Source organism: Muntiacus reevesi, chromosome 18, assembly GCF_963930625.1.
Source record: "Muntiacus reevesi chromosome 18, mMunRee1.1, whole genome shotgun sequence".
NCBI lineage: Eukaryota > Metazoa > Chordata > Mammalia > Artiodactyla > Cervidae > Muntiacus > Muntiacus reevesi.
Window position 1 is genome coordinate 19,338,084 of NC_089266.1, and position 20,537 is coordinate 19,358,620.

At 37.8% G+C, this 20,537-nt stretch overlaps 1 protein-coding gene across 1 annotated transcript in view; it reads left to right on the forward strand.

The window, feature by feature from the left end:
- Positions 1 to 20,537, forward strand: part of BRCA1 (BRCA1 DNA repair associated) — a 68,188-nt gene that overhangs the window by 388 nt on the left and 47,263 nt on the right. The window contains exons 2-8 of the mRNA XM_065908767.1: positions 596 to 706; positions 5,649 to 5,702; positions 13,522 to 13,599; positions 14,559 to 14,647; positions 16,720 to 16,859; positions 17,895 to 18,000; positions 20,290 to 20,335. Of these exons, the coding sequence (XP_065764839.1) occupies positions 627 to 706; positions 5,649 to 5,702; positions 13,522 to 13,599; positions 14,559 to 14,647; positions 16,720 to 16,859; positions 17,895 to 18,000; positions 20,290 to 20,335 (593 nt within the window). The 5' untranslated portion in view covers positions 596 to 626. The remainder of the gene's footprint in view (positions 1 to 595; positions 707 to 5,648; positions 5,703 to 13,521; positions 13,600 to 14,558; positions 14,648 to 16,719; positions 16,860 to 17,894; positions 18,001 to 20,289; positions 20,336 to 20,537) is intronic.

A 20,537-nucleotide genomic window follows, 5' to 3' on the forward strand; every position in this document is an offset into this window, starting at 1 on the left:
GGGACAAGATGGTATAAAAAGACGAGCTGGTATATTTGAGAAAGGGACCCTGAGGGAAAACGGGGGCAGGAATGTATCTGGGAAGAGGAGGAGAAAGGACTTTGTACGAGGCAGAGCCCTTAAGAGCTGGATACTTGTGAGCTTCTGTGAAGGGGCCAGAAGGGAGTAGAGGGAGGAACCTCCGTAGGCCCAGGTGCTGCTGGTACCGATGTGCCTGAGGAGAATCCTGAGTATAGGCCAGTGGGAAAATCTGGGGAAGGACAGGGATTGGAGCGTTGGTTGGTGTTGATTTTATTTTAAGGGCGAGAAAGAAAACAACTGTGATGATTGAAGAATTAGGAGGGTACCACCACTCACCCCACTGTATCATCCCACTGTGGCTTTCCCTTTCTTGGAGAACGAAAAAAATCAAAAGGAAATGGTTGGAGGCTAGATGGGCACAAACAGAATTGAAATGGTCTTAATTACACAAAACGTTTAGAATTTTTTTAAAAATAAGGCTTTGGTCATTGGTTCTATGGTCTGATTCTAAAGCATTCCAATCTTAAATATCACTTAATGAAACTAAACTGCTGTTTATATAACCCTTTTAAAGTGATTTATGTAGTTCATTGGAACAGGAAGAAATGGATTTATCTGTGGATCATGTTGAGGAAGTACAAAATGTCCTTAATGCTATGCAGAAAATCTTAGAGTGTCCAATATGGTAAGTTGAAAGTTTATTAATTTGAAATTCTTGTATATCCACTATATCCTATGCAAATGAATTGACCTTAAGATGGTAAGGAGAAAAAAAATTGTTGTCTGTTAAGGTTAAGCTATTAAAGTTGCTGCTTTTCTTAGCTGAAGACCTTTAAGAATATAGGAAATTTCTCCATTTTCTCCACTTGCGCTCTCCCTTTCCCTTTTTTTCTGTCACCTCAGCACACACTTGAATGTCCACAAATTGTCTTGACTGGTTCTATCAATGTAGAACCAGGAATCTGGTTTAGCTTAAGTGATATTTGGACTTTTTATCCAGCTCCATAACCAGCTTGAGCACTTGGAATGGACTTAATTGATAATGGGAAAATAAAATCACGAATGCTTGATGTCAGTGAGTGGGTATGTCCTGGGAGAACTTTTGGCTGAAATTAGCCCTGTATATTTAAATGAGAATATTGCAAATCCTCAAAACCTTTAGCAAGTTTCTTTGACTTTTGTACCTCTTTATTTATTTAACAATTTTTATTTTTTATATAATTTTTAAAGATTGCTCTCCATTTACAGTTATTACAAAAGATCGGCTATATTCCCCGTGTTGTATTGGTTTGGCCGAAAACTTCATTCAGTTTTCCTGTAGGATGGTATGGAAAAACACAAACAAACTTTTTGGCCATCCCAATGTAATACATCCTTGTAGTCTGTCTTACACCTCTCACCCCGCCAATCCTATCGTGCCCCTCCCCAGTCTTAGACATTATGAGTGAACCTTTGTTTTTCTTTATCTACAATAAAAGGAGGGGACAAGAATTTTAAAGGCTTATAATTTACTACAGTGAAATGCAGAAAACATAAGTGTACAAGTCTTTGTCTTTGGGTAAGTGTATGTATCTTTGTAACCCAGTCAAGGTGTGGAACATTTTTTTCAACCCCAGAAAGGTATCTTGTGTGGATTCAGGAGCTCTTAACTTACCCTCCACGACCCTTGGAGACCTATCTATATTCCTATATAGTTTCTTCTTTTTTTTTTCCCTATATAGTTTCTTAATGTAATTTTATATTTTGTATTTTATATATTTAAAGACATTACTGTGAGAAGGGGGTTCATGAGCTTTTATCAGCTGCCGAGAGGGGTCAATGGTACAACAAAGGTTATGAACCACAGGCTAAATGATCTCAATGGTATCTCTTAAATCTATTACATAAATTAAAATAAATCTACAAAATAAATTAAAAACCATACCTCAGAATTTCTTGGTGAAAAGCCAGAAGGGAAATTTAGAAAGTTTACTGACTACCCTCTCTCCTCTTATTCTCTGGTCATTCTGTCCTCTTCACTGATCTTCAAACATTCTCCTGTGTCTGAGCTTTTTTGCTTGCTGCTCCCTCTGCCTACAACGAATGTTCTTCCCCTGGTAATTGCGTGGCTCACAAATCTTGATGGAAATACCATCCTTCAAAGAGGCAGACAGTGTTAATTTGAAATTGAAACATTCCCACCCCCAACATACTCTTTATCTCCCTTTCCTCCATAATGCTTAGTTTTTTCATAACTCATTACTACCTGACATTCCGTATAATTTATCCTTTTTCTCAACCACCACAGAATATAAACTCTGGGCAGAGGTTTTTGTTTTATTTACTTGATATCATCAGTAGTTAGAACAGCATTTGGGACATAATAGCCACTCAGTCAACATTTGTTGAAGGTGTTAATAAACTAAATAGGTTCTTTGATATAGTTGAGTTTTTTAATATGGTGATAGTGGTGAATATTATTCAAAAAATAATCTGGAAAGTTGCACCTTTCCTTTGTGCTTCATGAAAGTTGTTTTTCATATTTGGAATCAAGAAAATAATATGAAATAAAATGCAAGTTGTGTTTTCAGAGAGAAACAAGGTTTATAAGTAACCTACCTTCTGCTTTCCTGCCCCTCAACATTTCAGCTAAACAAGAACCCAAGCTGAATGAGCTTTACAGCCAAATTTATGAACCATCAGAGCCAGGGAAGGAGAAAATGACAATCGGGGAAAAATTGCTTTTGAAAGAGCATAAGACTTACTCATGATAATTACAAAGAGTGATCAAAAAGTCCTTAATAATATGGCATTTGGGTCCATTTACTTTACATTTCCGTGAGACCCAGTCATAATATATAATATTCTTTCTCATTCTGGCAAATTAATCCATCAATTAAAAATCTCAGATAAAGTAAAAATTAAAGACGTGAGAATGAAAGTTAATGTTAAATTTTATTTTCAGTCAATTATTGTGTATTTTCCAGCTCCTTTTTTATTTTTTCAATCTGTTTTCTATTAGACATACACATGAGTTTTTAAACTAAAGCTATTCTTGGTTGTTGTTAAACCTTAAACTCATTTAAGTGGGGAATTCTAGGATGGGAATCATATTTAGTTCATTTTTTTTTTTAAACATTGCCCAGAACTACAGTTTTCAGCTATGTTTTAATAAATGATTCCTGATTGTGACTGGAAACAGTATTACTTATGTTAGCTGTAGGGTAGGTTTCCATCTTCTTTGAGGTCTCAAGCTGAAATTTCTTCTGGCCTCTGAGTCACTATTGGCATTTATTTCTGGTAATTGGTATTTCTTTCTAACTTTTTACATGAATATATAAATTATTTGACTTTCAGAAGAATTTGCTAAAGTGTGTATCCTAGTGGGTGGTATGGTTGTATTTCAAACCTAACCTAGCTGCTTTTTCCAATCATTTACCATGTTGGAAGCTCAAGTTGTAATTAGTAATTTACATTCAAAATGTAGGAGTAGGCCTAAAATATTTCCAGGTTTGAAGAGTGTTTAAAAAATTTGAATCACTTTTATAGTAAACATTTACTCTCATCATGACCTAGAAGAAAACATTTAAATTTTGTTTCTTTCATTCCCATTCTCCAGGCTTTTCCTTCAACAGTCATTACCTTTTTACATATTGGAGTTTTCATCTTTTCAAAGTTTATGTTTACAGTATGTTTGTATAGCTTAGTTTTTAATTACCATACTGAAATATAATTATTTCAAAATTGAGTCAGTGGTGAGAATGAAAGCCATCTGGTATCATAGCTAAATCCAATTTCTCTTTTACTGAGAATTTCTTTTGCTATCTAGCCTATCTGAGGAATAATGATTTGGTAACAAATCAGAGTTCTCTTTGTCCAGTTGTTTTTCTTCTTAAAATCTCATTCAGTCCTAATAATAATACTAACATTGGTACAGATCATCTCAGGTTGTAAACATTTTCCCAAGTAGCATTTACTTTTGTTCTCACAGTAGCCTTAAGAGACTGGTAGAGTGGGTGACCGAGAAGGAAACTGAGGTTCAGGTAGAGTGGTTGGCCTGAGATCACTCTGCTAATAAAGAGATTGCAGTAGAAACCCAGTCTTCTGACTTACTCTAGTATTTTTCATTTCATTGTCCTATGCTGCGTCACAAACCCCATGATTGTAAGAGTTATGTTACCGAACCCTTCACAAGAGACTATTGTCCCCCAGCTTTTCTTGTCATCCCTTTCTAAAATGTTAAATATTTGACAAGCCACATTCCTGTCACACACACAGGTTATCTGTTCTTTGATGCCTTTATTGAACTTTACCAAAAATCAGTTTCTGAAGCTCATTCAGAATAAACACCAGAGACTTTAAACAGTCCCTCCCTACTCAGGTTCCCAGCTACCTCTCTGACCTCTTCCACTAGTATCTCCCCCTTAATCATTCCATCCTGGCCCCTGGCCTACTCGCTGTCCTTCAAAAACCCCGGGCATGGTCCTGCTCAGAGACTTTCTTCTCTGCTCTCCCTGCTGAAATGTTCTTCCAACCTTTACACAACTGGTTTCCTCACATAGCTCAGCTGTCCACCAGTGTCACCCTTTCATAAGACCTTTTTTGACCACCTTGTGTATACATCCCTCCCCCCAACACACTGCATCTCCTTTCCCCTTATCCTGGTTTATTTTTCTTTTTAGCACTATTCCCGTATATCTTTGTTTCTCAACCAACTATCCACCACAGCTAGAATGTAAGTTCTATGAGGGCAGTTTTTATTTTGTTTGCTGCTGTATTTCTATCTCCAGGAGCAGTACTTGCACGTAGAAGGAGCACAATAAATACTTAATAAATTGTTAAATGAATTAATCTCAGGAGTGCCTTGAAATCTTGTGGTTAGATGGGCAGGGATGGGAATTTGTATGATATATTTTCTTTTCTGGAGACTGTATTTTTCTAAGTTTATTGTTTTCTGAATTTTCTTCAGTGAGTGTTTTTTACACTGTTCTTACAAAGTAATCACAAACCAAACATCATGTACCTCCTGCAGTGATGTAATAAAAGTACACAGAACCATCTGTAAAGTGTTCTTGCCAAAAATTGAACCCGGTTTTGATCAAGCCTCATTTACAGGAAGTGGAGATTAGAGGGACAAGTTAAACCATATTATAGCGTTATAATCAGCAAAATCCAGAATCTGGGAAATTCTACAGGTCAAATGACCTAGTTTTTAAAATAAATGACAAGGAAGGAAAAGAGAAGTCTGTAGATTAAAAGAAACTTGAGATGTATCCACCAAATACAGGATGTGTATCTTGTTTGGATCCTGATTTAAATGGATGTAATGATTAAATTTTTATGAGACAGTGAAGGAAATTGGAACATTAGTTGTATATTAGATGATGATAAGGAAATTATTTTTTAGGAGTAATAATAGTTTCATGTTTATAGTAAAAAAGTCCTTATCTGTTTTTTGGCTTCACTGCACGGCTTGTGGAATCTTACCTAGTTCCCGACTAGGAATCAAACCCAAGTCCCCTGCATTGGAAGCGCGGAGTCTTAATCACTGGATTGCCAGGGTTAGTGTACCCCAGAATACTTATTTTTAAATGAATTATTGACCTTTGTTTATTTTCTTCCCCCCCCCCGCCCCCCCACCTTTCTAGTCTGGAGTTGATCAAAGAACCTGTCTCTACAAAGTGTGACCACATATTTTGCAAGTAAGTTTGAATGTTTTCTGTGGCTCTATCATTAGCTTTTGTACTTATTCTTCATAATACAGAAAACAACTACTGAAGCTTTAGCTTCTTCAGTTATGTGGAAAAGAACTGTAAGTTGCTTGTAGCCATAGTTTGAAGTAAAATATTGGCACATTTATCTAGTGGGATATGAAATCACTTTGAAGAGCTGTTTGTTTTTTGTATCCAAGGGTGGAAGCAGATTGCAGGCAATTGTGAAATTAGCAAATTGTGTTTCAACTGTCCCAGTTTTCTCTTTTCTGTTCATTTCTAGATGTCCTTCTGCTCTCTGACCTCTAAGGTTCAGTGTTTGCCTGCTTCATAATCCTTGTGAAAATAGAGAATCTGATATCAGTTTATATTTAGGCTGAAATTCATTCATACCAGTGATTCAAGTTATATTTTTAAGGATCTTCTCCTTTGGAATGGATGTTTCCTTTTTTTAAGCCAGTTGGGGTTTTTTTCTTTTTTTTTTTCCTTGTAGTTATTTATTTGTTTTGGCTGCACTGGATCTTTGTTGCTGCACTTTGGGCTTTCTCTATTGCAGTGAATGGGGGCTACTCTCTAGTTACCATGTGCAGGCTTCTCGTTGCAGTGGCTTTTCTTGTTTTTGGAGCATGGGCTGTAGGATACGCAGGCTCAGTAATTGTAGCACACAGGCTAAGTTGCCCTGTGACATGTGAAATCTTACCAGATCAGGGATTGAACTGGTTTTTCCTGCATTGATAGTCGAATTCTTATCCACTGGGACACCAGGGAAGTCCATGAATATGTTTCTTGGATAGAAGAATTTTGGAAAAGTTTGGTAGGTAATTTTATAGAACAAGGGTTTTCTCCTTTCCCTGATGTTAAGCTATGATTGAGACTTGCCCTGAATGCCAGTTGTTTTTAAGTATTTTTGTCTATTTTAATTGAAAGGGAAAGCTATGTCCATGGTAATGAGTCTACTAGCATTAAAGGTTATATGATGCAAAGTATTATTCACTCCTACCTCAACACCCCTGCCTCCCCCTCCATCCCCAGCGGGGCGGGGAGGCGGGGGGAGGGGAATTATCAATTTCTTAAGTATCCTATAAGAAATTTTCAAATTCAAGGGTTTGTAACTTAGGACTCCTGAATAGTTTTCTTGAATTTCCTAGAATTATATTGAATTTTAAGTTCAATTATATTAAAAACTATGGGCCTGTGCAATTTTCTGGTAAGACAGTTCATAATTTTCATCAGCTTGGAATGTTACGATAACCTAAAAAATCCTGGAAAAACTTCTGATTTAAGAATAATGAGATGAGAGGGAAATTCAAGAGGGAGGTGACATATGTATACCTATGACCGATTCATGTTGATGTACGGCAGAAACCAACACAATATTGTAAAGCAATTATCCTTCAACTAAAAATAAATAAATTAAGAAAAAAAATTTATTGGAAAAAAAGGATAACAAGGACTAGCTGAAACTGGAGGAAACTTGTTCCCTTTGGAGGAATATCCTCTGAGCACAAGGCTGCCAGCTGGCCAGCCCCTTCCTTCCTCTGAATCTTACTTTCTTCTTGCTATTTAGCTGTCCCAGGAAGGATCCAGAGTCCATTTCCATGGCCTCTCATGCCTTTCCCAGGACAGCCCACTGGCCTAACTCTCTTCTCAGCAGTTTCCTTCTCATTCCTCAGGCCTGTCTCCTTGGTCAGGTGCCAAGGCAGCAAGGCTTTATCTCTGCTTCAAGAATTTTTAGTTTTGTGGCCTCTAAAGGGAAGCTTCTCAAACTATCTGTGGTATAGGGGCAGTTTTTTTGTAGATCAATTTTTTTTTTTAAGAAGCTTTGTTTTTCTAATTTTTTTTGGCTGTGCTGGGTCTTCATTGCTGTGCTCAGGCTTTCTCTAGTTGTGGCGAGCAGGGACTACTCTCTGGCTGTGGTACATGGGCTTCTCGTGGTGGCTTCTCTTGTTTTGGTGGGTGGGTTTCAGTAGTTGCGGGATACCAGTTTAGTTGCCCTGTGGCATGTAGCATCTTCCTGGACCAGGGGTCAAACCCATATCCCCTTCATTGGCAGGCAGAGTCTTAACTATTGGATCACCAGGGAATTGTGATCAATACTTTTGTAAAACAACATTGTAAAGTCCCATATTTAAAAGTACTTACACAAAAATAAGTAAAGAAAAGAAAAGATTACCGAGAGTTGAAGACTAACCTTTTAAATGCTGGAACTTTCACTGTTGTCTGACAAGAATCTTTCTGAAATATCCTGTATGCTTTCCTATCACCTGGAATAATGAATACACAGTATTGTAGTGTGTAAAGAAGAGATTAAATTATGAACATTCTTTTTTATGAGAGCTTGTGGGAAAAGGCAGTTTTACAGGCAGAGGGAGCAATATGAGCAGAGGTATGAAGAGAAGAAAGAATACGTGCAGGAAAAAGAAACTAACTTTTTCTATGTATAGAGGAGCTATACTAGAAGAGAAAGGAGCCCTCAGAGGGGAGATACTTGCAAAACAGAGAAGGTGCAAGAAGAGACAGAAGGGATTGAAATAGAAAAGGGATGCAAGAAAGAGAAATGTTATTTAGGAACAGTAATGAAGGAAAAGGAAATTAATCCTATAGAAAGATTTTGAGATAGAAGTAGGGGTGGTTGAGGTAGTTGAGCTCAGTGAAGTTGGAGGTGAAGACATCTGTTGAGACTGAGAAAGTTAAATAAAGTTGGTAACTAGAGGAGAGTGAAAAAGACTTGCAATTCTTAATATGGAGGATATGACAAGCAGAAAAGGCAGCCATATTTTAAGTCTGAATAACACTTTGATCTATATGAAAAGAAAGCTCAGAAAAATACCACCAAGCATTAATTGGGTTTTCTGAGGGTGGACTCTAATTGCTAACAATAAAGCAGCTTTGTTGACCAAGTAAGCCTGTAGATCTGAAGTCTTTCCTGAGATGTATAAAAGGTACAGTAGTAGCAGTTTAGAAAATGTTAGGTCATTCCTTCATTAGCTTGTGGTTTCTAAACAACAGATGAAATATATAGTACTTTTTGAAAGATCTAGACCACATGGTCCAAAGGGATATAATCTGAGCCATAAATCTAACTTAAATTTTCTTATAGCCACATTACTAAAAGATTTTGGTTTTTTTTTTTTGCTGTGCCAAGGCATGTGGTATCTTAGTTCCCAGACCAGGGATAGAACTTAGTTCCCCCTGCAGGGGAAGTGTGGAATCTTAACCACTGGACACTAGAAAAGTCCCTACTAAAAGGTTTTTTTTTAAGGTGAAATTAACTATAGTTATATATTTTTAATCCAGTTATGGCTAAAATTTTATCATTTCAAAATATATAAAAATGTTAGTGAGGTAATTGACATTGTTTTTTTGAGGTAAGTCTCTGAAAGCCTGTGTTTTTCCATATTTAACATACATCTTAGTTCAGACTGGCCACATTTCAAGTGCTCAGTAGCCACATGTGGCAGCTGTGTTGGATAACACAGCTCTAGAAAATTGACTGCTCAAAGTGGGACTCATGGCTCTGCACCAACCACATCACACGGGAACTTCCTAGAATCTCAGCCTTACCCCAAACCTACTGAATCAGAATGTGCATTTGAACAAGATCCCTAGGAGATTCTTATGTACATTAAAGTTGAAGAAGCAGTGTTCTGAAATGGTGACCTTTCTAGACACTTATTTGGAGGATAGTATTAATAAGAGAGACTAGAACAAGGATGGCTGAGATTGAAAGACCAGAAAGACCAAGTAAAGCAAGTCTTCTGAGGAGATCCAGATAAGTGGTAAGTCAGTGTCAGGGAGGTTTCATGGCCAGATACATTAGATCATGATATCAGGGAATTCTCGGAGAAGGCAATGGCACCCCACTCCAGTACTCTTACCTGGAAAATCCCATGGATGGTAGGCTGCAGTCCATGGGGTTGCTAAGAGTCCGACACGACTGAGCGACTTCACTTTCACTTTTCACTTTCATGTTTTGGAGAAGGAAATGGCAACCCACTCCAGTGTTCTTGCCTGGAGGATCCTGGGGACGGGGGAGCCTGGTGGGCTGCCATCTCTGGGGTCGCACAGTGTCGGACACGACTGAAGTGACTTAGCAGCAGAATCAGGGCATTCTGGAATGTAGCAATAGGTTGGGATGTCAAAGGCCAGAAGTAGGCAAGAGATGGATAATCAAGCAAGTAGATGAACATAGCCTTGCAGGAGTCTAGCAGCAGAAATGAGAAGTTCAGGGTGGCAGTTACAAAGGAAGAAAAGTAACAGCGACCCAGCCATGGGAGGTTGAGGGTTAGCAGTAGGATTCTCATCCCGAGGAGACAAAGAACCTTGACCCACAACTGTGATACTCGGGAAGGAAGTCAGGCAGAATCTCCCAGATGAAGAACTCAAGATAGCTTCTTAATTGTTGGAACTAAAGTACAAACCAGAGGTTTGATCAAGAAAAAAGAGCCTTAATTACCCAAACTGACAAGGTTTGGTGGGACCAGCAACGTAAGTGGATGCTGAGATGCTAAGCCATGGAGCTGTCAGGGTCTTTATTTCCTCTAACAAGGGACCATATTAGTCCATTATCTTAGCTCTGTTGACAGTAATCCAGGGCACCCAGTATAGCTGAACATAGCCAAAACTCAGCTTGCCTTTATTTTGCCTAGACTTAAAACTATAAATTCTTTACTTCCTGCCAGGATAGACTTGGACAAGCAACTCAAAATTAGATGAGTTTTAATAACTTGTTCAGCTGTTCAGGGTAAAGATGTGCTCAAAAATAAGTACTCTGAGAAGTCCCTCAAATTAGTTTTGTGGCACTGTGATTTTACTATTCTCCATCAGCTTTTTCTTATAAAGCTGAAGCTGCCCTTTGGAAAACATAACTACATTTGCTTTAAAAATGTATTGCCTTTCTTTAAACATTGGGCTTTAGAAACCCAAGAAGCCTGAAACTTGTCTCAGACCTTTTCATTGAGAACCTTGTATAGAACTTGTATACGTGTTCTCATTTAATCAGTGTATCACGTAGATTCCCCAGAGCTCTAAAACAGAGTTTAATAAATTCATCTGAGCCCTGAAAGACATGCCAGTGTTCTGTTGATCTGTCAGTGTTTTCCTTACCTCAGTCTTTTCCAATCATGTACAAGTTCATTTTCTCTTTTGAGTTTAGTTAGTAACTTTTATGCATCTGTCCTTTTCCTAGCGTAAAGAAAGATTGCAACCCATATCTTGGTTGATTTCTACATATCTGCTTCTCCTGTGTTATTTGTGTAATTGTGTACAGGCTACATCATCTATAGCTTAGCTTATCATACTATAGCTTCCCTACTGTATTCTGCAGTCTTGTGTTTAGGGCATGACCTCCCTACTTCTACTCTGAATTGTTGAATTGTGCCATTTGCCAGTGCGATCCTTTGATGCCTGCTAGAGCTATTATGGTAGAGTGCAGGTAGTATTTGCATCTTCTCAAGGAGTGGTAGCCTCTATTTTGTGGCTCTTTTTATTTTTTTTTAATTAAAAAATTTATTTTTTGGCTACACCACACCAACATATATGATCTTAGTTCCTCCACTGGACCTCCAGGAAGTCCCTGTTTTGGCTCTTTAAATGGACTTTTTATACAAAGCAGCTCGCTTTTTGACACCCCTATTTCCTAACCTATATGTTGTCAAGTGCAATATGGTTATTCAAGCATCTGTATAGGTGTAGAGGTGTAGAAGGACCCCTGGGTCTCCTTGACCAAACCTACCTACATTTACTTTCTCTGGTAGAAAAGCCATGGGCTTTGCTATTGCAATACATTTAAATTCTAGATCCAATATCACCTTTACCACTTACTTGATTACTGTGTGATCTGGGACAAATCTCTACTGTAAAATGAAGATACTTGAGGGTTATGTTGACAGAACAATGCATGTTAAAGGACATGGCCAGTAAAAAGTACTTCTCTAAGTGTGCTGGCTCACCATTCCCACTGCCTTTTCAGTTCCCATAATCTTTTCTTTCCTGGTATCTTCTCTCTAATCCCTTCCTCACTCACCTCCCCTGCCATAATATCATGTCCTTTATAACGGCAGGGGTTTTATTTTCCTTTTCACTGAATTTCTTGCATCTAGAATGATACCTAACTTACTGGTTGTATGAGTGAATCACTGCTTTTAATAATAATCACCGCAGCTGCTTCTACTGCTCTCTTCCCTTTTCTCTCTACTCTGTTTTGGGTCTTTTGTCTTTTTCTTAAGGGAATGTTGATCTTTATGGACACTACCAGCCAATGGGAGCAGTAGTTTCCTTTATTAAGGAAGCTGACTCTGAACACATTGCATATGATCATCAAAGTCTTCTTAGCCATATTCAGTGTCTGAGACAACCAAAACAGTTGCTCTAGATCCCAAGCCATTCTAAAAGCCTGAGTGAGCCTGCTTCGCTCTTAGGTGTTTGGTGAACAACTTGGTTCAACAAGTGTCTGGCTCAACAGACATTCTGTTAGGCCTTGTAAATATAAAAATGAGCATGTTTTCTTCCTGCTTTGAGGTTTTTTTTTAAAGAACATGTCTTATTGAGATATAATTTACATGCTATAAAATCCATCCATTTAAAGTGTACAATTCAGTTTTTTGTTTTGTCTGTTTTTAAAAATATTTATTTGTTTGGCTATATCGGGTCTTAGTTGCAGTGAGAGGGCTTCTCTCTAGTTGTGGTGCTTGGGCTCAGTTGCCCCATGGCATGTGGGATCATCTTGGACCGGGTATCGAATCCATGTCCCCTGCATTGGCAAGCAGATTCGCAACCGTTAAACCACCAGAGAAGTCACTTTTCATGGGCTTATTGATCATTTGTTTATCTTTGGAGAAAATGGCTCTTCAAATCCTTTGCCCATTTTTAAATTGGGTTACGTCTCTTTTTTTTTTATTGAGTTTTAAGAGTTCTTCATATATTCTGGATACAAGTCCCTTGTCAAATATATGATTAACAAATATTTTCTCTCGTTATGTGAATTGTCCTGTCAGTTTTTTCATGGTGGTATTTGTAGCACAAAAGTTTTAAGTTTGATATTCCCATTTTTTTCTTTGGTTGCTTGTGCTCTTGCCATTTCTTTATTTAAGAAATCATTGCTTAACCCATGGTCACAAACATTTATACTTTAGTTCTTGTGTTTAGTTCTGTGACTCATTTTATTTTTTTTTCTGTGACCTGTTTTAAGTTAATTTTTCTGTATTGTGTGAGGTAGGAATCTATGTTTCTTTTTGCATGTGATATTTAGTTGTCCGAGTACTATTAAGATTATTCTTTTCCCATTTAATTGTCTTGGTGCTGTTGTTGAAAATCACTTGAACATAGATGTATGACCTATGCTTTCATTCTGTTCTATCTATGTGTTAATCTATCTTTTTGCTAGTACCGTACTGTCTTGATTACTATAACTTTTGTATTGGGGTACTAAGTTTTTAAACTAATTATAATAATTTTACCTGAAGTAACCATTTACATCTGATTATGCAGCCTGAAATCCTTATATCATTATGAGTATATCACTAAATATGCTATATTAACTTTTAATAAGTTTTATTTGATCATAACAGAAAGACATGGATATAAGTTCAGTTTTCATAGATTATTGCTTATGTAGTTTGGTTTTCTTCTTATGCAGCATCTAAAAACAATTAAAGAAAGCCACCTGTTGTAATTCATCTGCCATTACCTTTAAAATGGCTCTTAAGGGCAGTTGAGAGATTATTTTCTCATTGTTATTTGCTATTTGAATATTCTCTCTGCAAAAAAAAAGAATGTAACTTGAGTTCTTTTCATTCGTTATAATTTATAGATTTTGTATGCTGAAACTTCTCAACCAGAAGAAAGGGCCTTCACAATGTCCTTTGTGTAAGAATGATATAACCAAAAGGTATATAATTTTGGTAGTTGATGGGAGGTTAGAAGTGACAACATCAGGAAAAAGTAAAGATTCCGTAATAATATAGTTGGTGTTCCTATCAAACCACTCATCAGTAGAAAAATATATAAAAGGATGTTTAGCTGACATGGTAAATTATTTTCAAAATCATTTTTCTGAGAGTTTTATATTACATCTGCCTTGTGCAGTTATTTGCAATTCATTGCCTTTTTCTAATCCTTCTGAATGATATAAGAACTTACAGTCTTATCTAATATAGGACTGTACCACCCTTCCCCTATTATCTTAATTCTGATTTTATTTTTCTTTCTTGCACTTATTTCTACTCAATTTTTTACACACAAACACAGTGGATTTATATATTGTGTGTCCCTCTGGCCAGGATGTAAGTTCTATTAGGGCACTGGTTTTGTCTATCTTGGTCAACACTGTTTATCCAATGTTTGGCACATGGTAGTCACTCAGATTTAAATGAATAAATAAATTATATTGTCCTACAACTTTCCTAAACCCAAATCTCTCTTTGGACATTGATAACTATTTGTGATTTCAAAATAGTGTAATCATCATTTGGCAGAAATCCCTGAGAGCTAGAAGTGGGGGTTTGGGTGGATGGGATTCAGATGTTAAGAATACCAAATTCTGTATGCAGTGGATTTATATCTACTGTGGATTCAAAGTACTATTATTTTAGATAGTTATAGGCTTTTGATAAGCTTGAATGGCAAAAAATACATGTATATTAACAAATATTGCTCTATGGTTTATTCTGCTGTCAATGATATTTTGGTTATAGTGTAATGTCACTTAATAGCTCTGTTCTTATCATATAGTTGTTTTTTTTTACTGTTGCTGCATCTTTTTTTATTTCTTTAATGTCTTTTCTTATTTTAGTGTCCTTAAGTTGATAATCTCTTGCTAAGTGTGTCTTTCAATCAATTTACTTTCAGAAGCCTACAAGAAAGTACAAGATTTAGTCAACTTGTTGAAGAGCTGTTGAAGATTGTTCATGCTTTTGAGCTAGACACAGGATTGCAGTGTAAGTATTGCATAACCCCAGGTACCAATGCTCAGTTCAGTTCAGTTCAGTCCCTCAGTCGTGTCCGACACTTTGCAACTGCAGCAAAGACTGCGACTGCAGTCCGACCATGGACTGCAGCACACCAAGCCTCCCTGTCCATCCCCAGCTCCTGGAGTCTACCCAAACCCATGTCCATTGAGTCGGTGATGCCATCCAACCATCTCATCCTTTGTCGTCCCCTTCTCCTCCTGCCCTTAATCTTTCCCAGCATCAGAGTCCTTTCCAATGAATCAGCTCTTCGCATCAGGTGGCCAAAGTATTGGAGTTTCAGCTTCAACATCAGTCCTTCCAATGAACACCCAAGACTGATCTCCTTTAGAATGGACTGGTTGGATCTCCTTGCAGTCCAAGGGACTCTCAAGAGTCTTCTCCAACACCACAGTTCAAAGCATCAATTCTTCAGTGCTCAGCTTTCTTTATGGTCCGACTCTCACATCCACACATGACTACTGGAAAAACCAGAGCCTTGACTAGACGGACCGTTGTTGGCAAAGTAATGTCTCTGCTTTTTAATATGCTGCCTAGGTTGGTCATAACTCCTTCCAAGGAGTAAGCGTCTTTTAATTTCATGGCTGCAGTCACCATCTGCAGTGATTTTGGAGCCCAAAAAATAAAGTCAACCACTCTTTCCACTGTTTCCCCATCTATTTGCCATGAAGTGATGGTACCAGATGCCATGATCTCTGCTTTCTGAATGTTGAGTTAAGCCAACTTTTTCACTTTCATCAAGAGGCTTTTTAGTTCTTCTTCACTTTCTGCCATAAGGGTGGTATCATCTGCTTATCTGAGGTTATTGATATTTCTCCCGGCAATCTTGATTCCAGCTTGTGCTTCCTCCAGCCCAGCATTTCTCATGATGTACTCTGCATATAAGTTAAATAAGCAGAGTAACAATATACAGCCTTGATATACTCGTTTTCCTATTTGGAACCAGTCTGTTCCACGTCCAGTTGTAACTTGCTTCCTGACCTACATACAGGTTTCTCAAGAGGCAGGTCAGGTGGTCTGGTATTCCCATCTCCTTCAGAATTTTCCACAGTTTATTGTGATCCACACAGTCAAAGGCTTTGGCATAGTCAATAAAGCAGAAATAGATGTTTTTCTGGAACTCTCTTGCTTTCTTGATGATCCAGCGGATACTGGCAATTTGATCTCTGGTTCCTCTGCCTTTTCTAAAGCCAGCTTGAACATCTGTAAGTTCACGGTTCATGTATTGCTGAAGCCTGGCTTGGAGAATGTTGAGCATTACTTTACTAGCATGTGAGATGAGTGCAATTGTGCGGTAGTTTGAGCATTCTTTGGCATTGCCTTTCTTAGTGATTGGAATGAAAACTGACCTTTTCCAGTTCTGTTGCCACTGCTGAGTTTTCCAAATTTGCTGATATATTGAGTGCAGTGCTTTCACAGCATCATCTTTCAGGCTTTGAAATAGCTCAATTGGAATTCCATCACCTCCACTAGCTTTGTTTGTAGTGATGCTTCCTAAGGCCCACTTGACTTCACATTCCAGAACGTCTGGCTCTAGGTGAATGTGAGTGATCATGCCATCGTGATTATCTGGGTCGTGAAGATCTTTTTTGTACAGTTCTGTGTATTCTTGCCACCAGTGCTCAAGGGGCCATCTGTTAAAATGAAAGTTTGTGTAGTTATTTTATATGAATAGGTGAGAAGACCAGACTTTTTGGCCTAGGTTAATTTTAACTACCTGTAATCTTTTTTTTTAATATATATTTTTAAAATTTTTATTTATTTAGTTTTGGCTGTGCTGGGTTTTTGTTGCTGTGCGGGCTTTTCTTTAGTTGCAGTAAGCAAGGGCTGCTCTCCAGTTGCTCACTGCGGTGGCTTCTTTGTTGTGGAGCACAGGCTCAATAGTTGTGGTACACGGGCTTAGATGCTCCGTGACATATGGGATCTTCCTGGATCAGGGATCTCCTGCATCGGCAGGCAGATTCTTTACCACTGAGCCACAAGGGAACCCGGTACATTTTTTTCCTAACTGCAAAAATAGTGTTTCTCTTTGTAATTCACAGTTGCAAACAGCTATAACTTTTCGAGAAAGGAAAATAAGTCTCCTGAGCATCTGAAGGAGGAAGTTTCTATCATCCAAAGTATGGGCTACCGGAATCGGGCCAAAAGACTTTGGCAGAGTGAACCTGAAAATCCTACCTTGGTAAGGCCACTTTTGTGTATTCTGATAATAACTCTTTATGGAGCATGTGAATTAGTGAATGTGCTGGATGCTTTTGGATTTATATAAAGTCAGTAAACAAGGGAAGATGGTCAATTAAGTGTCTGAACAAGAGTTAGAGGAGTTGAGAGAAGGTCCCTGGTTTTAGTGCTTTATCCATTCTGATGCTTGTCTAAGATAGCCGCAAGGACACTGATGGTTTTCAGCTAGCTAGTTTTTGTTTTATTATTATTATTTGCTAGTTTAAAAAATAACTGTCTTATGGCAATTCTCCAGACATGAAGAAGTATCTTCTATTTTATTTCCTCTGAAAAGTTGTCTGGGGAAAAAAAAATCAGTTTTTAACACTTGAAAATTGCTTCAACTTAAGTGTAATTGTCAAAGAAAATATAGAGATTTGCTCTATTGTTACTCATATGTGAATGAATAATGAGGATCTTAAAAATAATAGTTCTCATAGTACCAGCATTCATTTCTCAGTAGATGTTGAAGGGCTCAAAAAGAAGGAAAGCTTCATCAGAGTAATGTTGGGTATCCAAATATTTTTTCCTGTACTGAATTTTCTTAAGCTTGCTGGATTTTATTATTTTCATTTATCCTTTTTAAAAATTTACTTTATCTTAGTTATCACCTCTGTTATCAGATGTGATTAGAAGTGTATAATAAATCAATCTCATTCCCTTTCTACACTATAATATAAAGTATTAGTTTAAAATATGTTTTCCCCATAAAAAAAAAAGAAAGAGAATGAAAAGAAAAAATGTACTTTCCTTATCCTTAAAAAAATTACACAGATGATACACATTTAAGTATAGAAAAATTTAGAACAACTGAGAGAGGGAGAAAGTATTCAAACCACACAAGACTCGCACATCTTGTTTGTGTAGTTTGCCAAGTGTTTTTTCGAGGTTAGCTCATTGACAACTGTCTGTCTGTTTTGTCCAGAGCTTTGAGTTTCTCTTATGGAAAAAAAATGCACAGAACTGGCTAACAATTTGTTGATCATTTACTGCTTAGCAGGAAACCGGTCTTACTGTCGAACTCTCTAACCTTGGAATTGTGAGATCTCTGAGGACAAAGCAGCAGATACAATCTCAGAATAAGTCCGTCTACATTGAATTGGGTAAGAGTCTCAGATTTTGTAAGTTTAGAATAATAATTGCTTGATTCCTTGTCTAAGAGTTCTACTAAAAACCTTGGTCACAATTTATGCAATGGCAGGGAGCCCTGGAAAGTAAGAATAAAATAATTTTACTAGCCTTATGATGTGTGATAAATAATGTAGAAAGATGCAGGTCTCGCTTTAAAGCACCTTACTTTATAAAGAGAACAAAAGGAAGGATATGTGGTTTTAAGTATGTGTAAACACACTTTGGAAAGATGGAGAGTAGGGCTAAGAAAGAACATGCTGGGTGGGCTATAGCATTTGGAGGGGTCTAAGACTAATTATACTAGACTGGAAAGACTTATCTAGACATTACCAACTACACCAAAACCTTTGACTGTGTGGATCACAACAAACTGGAAAATTCTTAGAGATGGGAATACCAAACCACCTTATCTACCTCCTGAGAAATTTGTATGCAGGTCAACAAGCAACAGTTAGAACTGCACATGGAACTACAGACTGGTTCCAAATCGGGAAAGGAGTACATCAAGGCTGTATATAGTTTCCCTGCTTATTTAACTTAAATGCAGAGTACATCATGCAAAATGCTGAGCTGGATGACTCACAAGCTGGAATCAAGATTGCCAGGAGAAATATCAATATATGCCCCCTTATAGCAAAAGGCAAAGAAGAACTAAAGAGCCTCTTGATAGTGAAAGAGGAGAGTGAAAAAGTTGGCTTAAAACTCAACATTCAAAAAGTTGAGATCATGGCATCTGGTCCCATCACTTCATGGCAAATAGATGGGGAGACAGTGGAAACAGTGAGAGACTTTATTTTTTGGGCTCCAAAATCACTGCAGATGGTGACTGCAGCCATGAAATTAAAAGACGCTTGCTCCTGGAAGAAAAGCTATGACCAACCTAGATAGCATATTAAAAAACAGAGACATTACTTTGTCAACAAAGGTCCGTGTAGTCAAAGCTCTGGTTTTTCCAGTAGTCATGTGTGGATGTGAGAGTCGGACCATAAAGAAAGCTGAGCGCTGAAGAATTGATGCTTTGAACTGTGGTGTTGGAAAAGACTCTTGAGAATTCCTTGAACTGCAGGGAGATCCAACCAGTCAATCCTAAAGGAAATCAGTCCTGAATATTCATTGGATGGACTGATGCTGAAGCTGAAGCTCCAATACTTTGGCCACCAGATGTGAAGAGCTGACTCATTTGAAAAGACCCTGATCCTGGGAAAGATTGAAGAAAGAGGAGAAGGGGATGACAGAGGATGAGATGGTTGGATGGCATCACTGACTCAATGGACATGAGTTTGAGTAAGCTCTGGGAGTTGGTGATGGACAGGGAGGCCTGGCGTCCTGCAGTCCATGGGGTGGCAAAGAGTTGGACACAACTGAGTGACTGAACTGAACTGAACTGAAAATTAATTATACTAGACTAGAAAGACTTCAGAATAGCTGAACTCAGTTCAAACAGGTCTCTCTATTCTTTATCCTGTAGAATATATTTATAATTAGAAAGAATGGCCCTCCTTTGGGCTCCCAGGCACCACCATATTTTTGCCATAGCACTTAGCAGATTCTTTAGAAATTTCTTGTCTGTTTTCCCCTTTTAAGATCATAGGTTCCTAGACTACAGATGTTGCCTCATAAAAATAATTACAATAGACAATGTTTAGGAACACTTACTGTAGTCCAGGCACTGGGGTGTTTTACTTGTGTGACTCACATAGGATGTATGACAAACCTGAGGTGGTTCCTACTCACACTATTTTATAGATGAGGCAATTTAAGGCACAGAGAGGTTAAGAAATTCTGCCAGGATCGTAAAGCTAGTAAGTGACAGAGCCACAATTCACACCTGGGTTTCCGGCTTCAGAACCTGTACTTGTAACCACAGTTTTGTATTGCCTGACATGTATCTTTGTTCCTGCCCTGTAGTGTATGTGTGCTAAGTCACTTTAGTTGTGTCCAACTGTTTGCGACCCCATGGACTGTAACCCGCCAGGCTCCTCTGTCCATGGGATTCTCCAGGCAAGAATACTGGAGTGGGTTGCCATGCCTTCTTCCAGGAGATCTTCTTGACTCAGGGATCAAACCCACATCATCTCCTGCATTGGTGGGTGTGTTCTTTACCACTAGCGACACATAGGAAGCCCTGCCTTGTACTGGTTGCTCAGTAAATATTCCTTGAAAATATGTTTTGCAACAAGTATAGTTTTTTGAGTTTAACGCTTTCAATAAAAATCCTTTTATTGATTTCTTATTTGGGGGTCTTTGGGGAATTTTTTTAGGATCTGATTCTTCTGAAGACACAGTTAATAAGGCCAGTTATTTCAGGTGAGTCAAAGAGAGCCTTTTTCTATGAAGCTGGCGTTTTTGTATTTAGTTAATGCTAAGGATTGATATTTCTTTAGGTTAGAATCATGGCATTGGAATAGACCTTAAAGATCGCCTACTTTAACCTCCTTTTTTTATAGCTGAGAAATATCCTTTTTGTTTGGCTGGTTTCTTAGTAAAGCATTTGAAAGAGTTTAAAGTA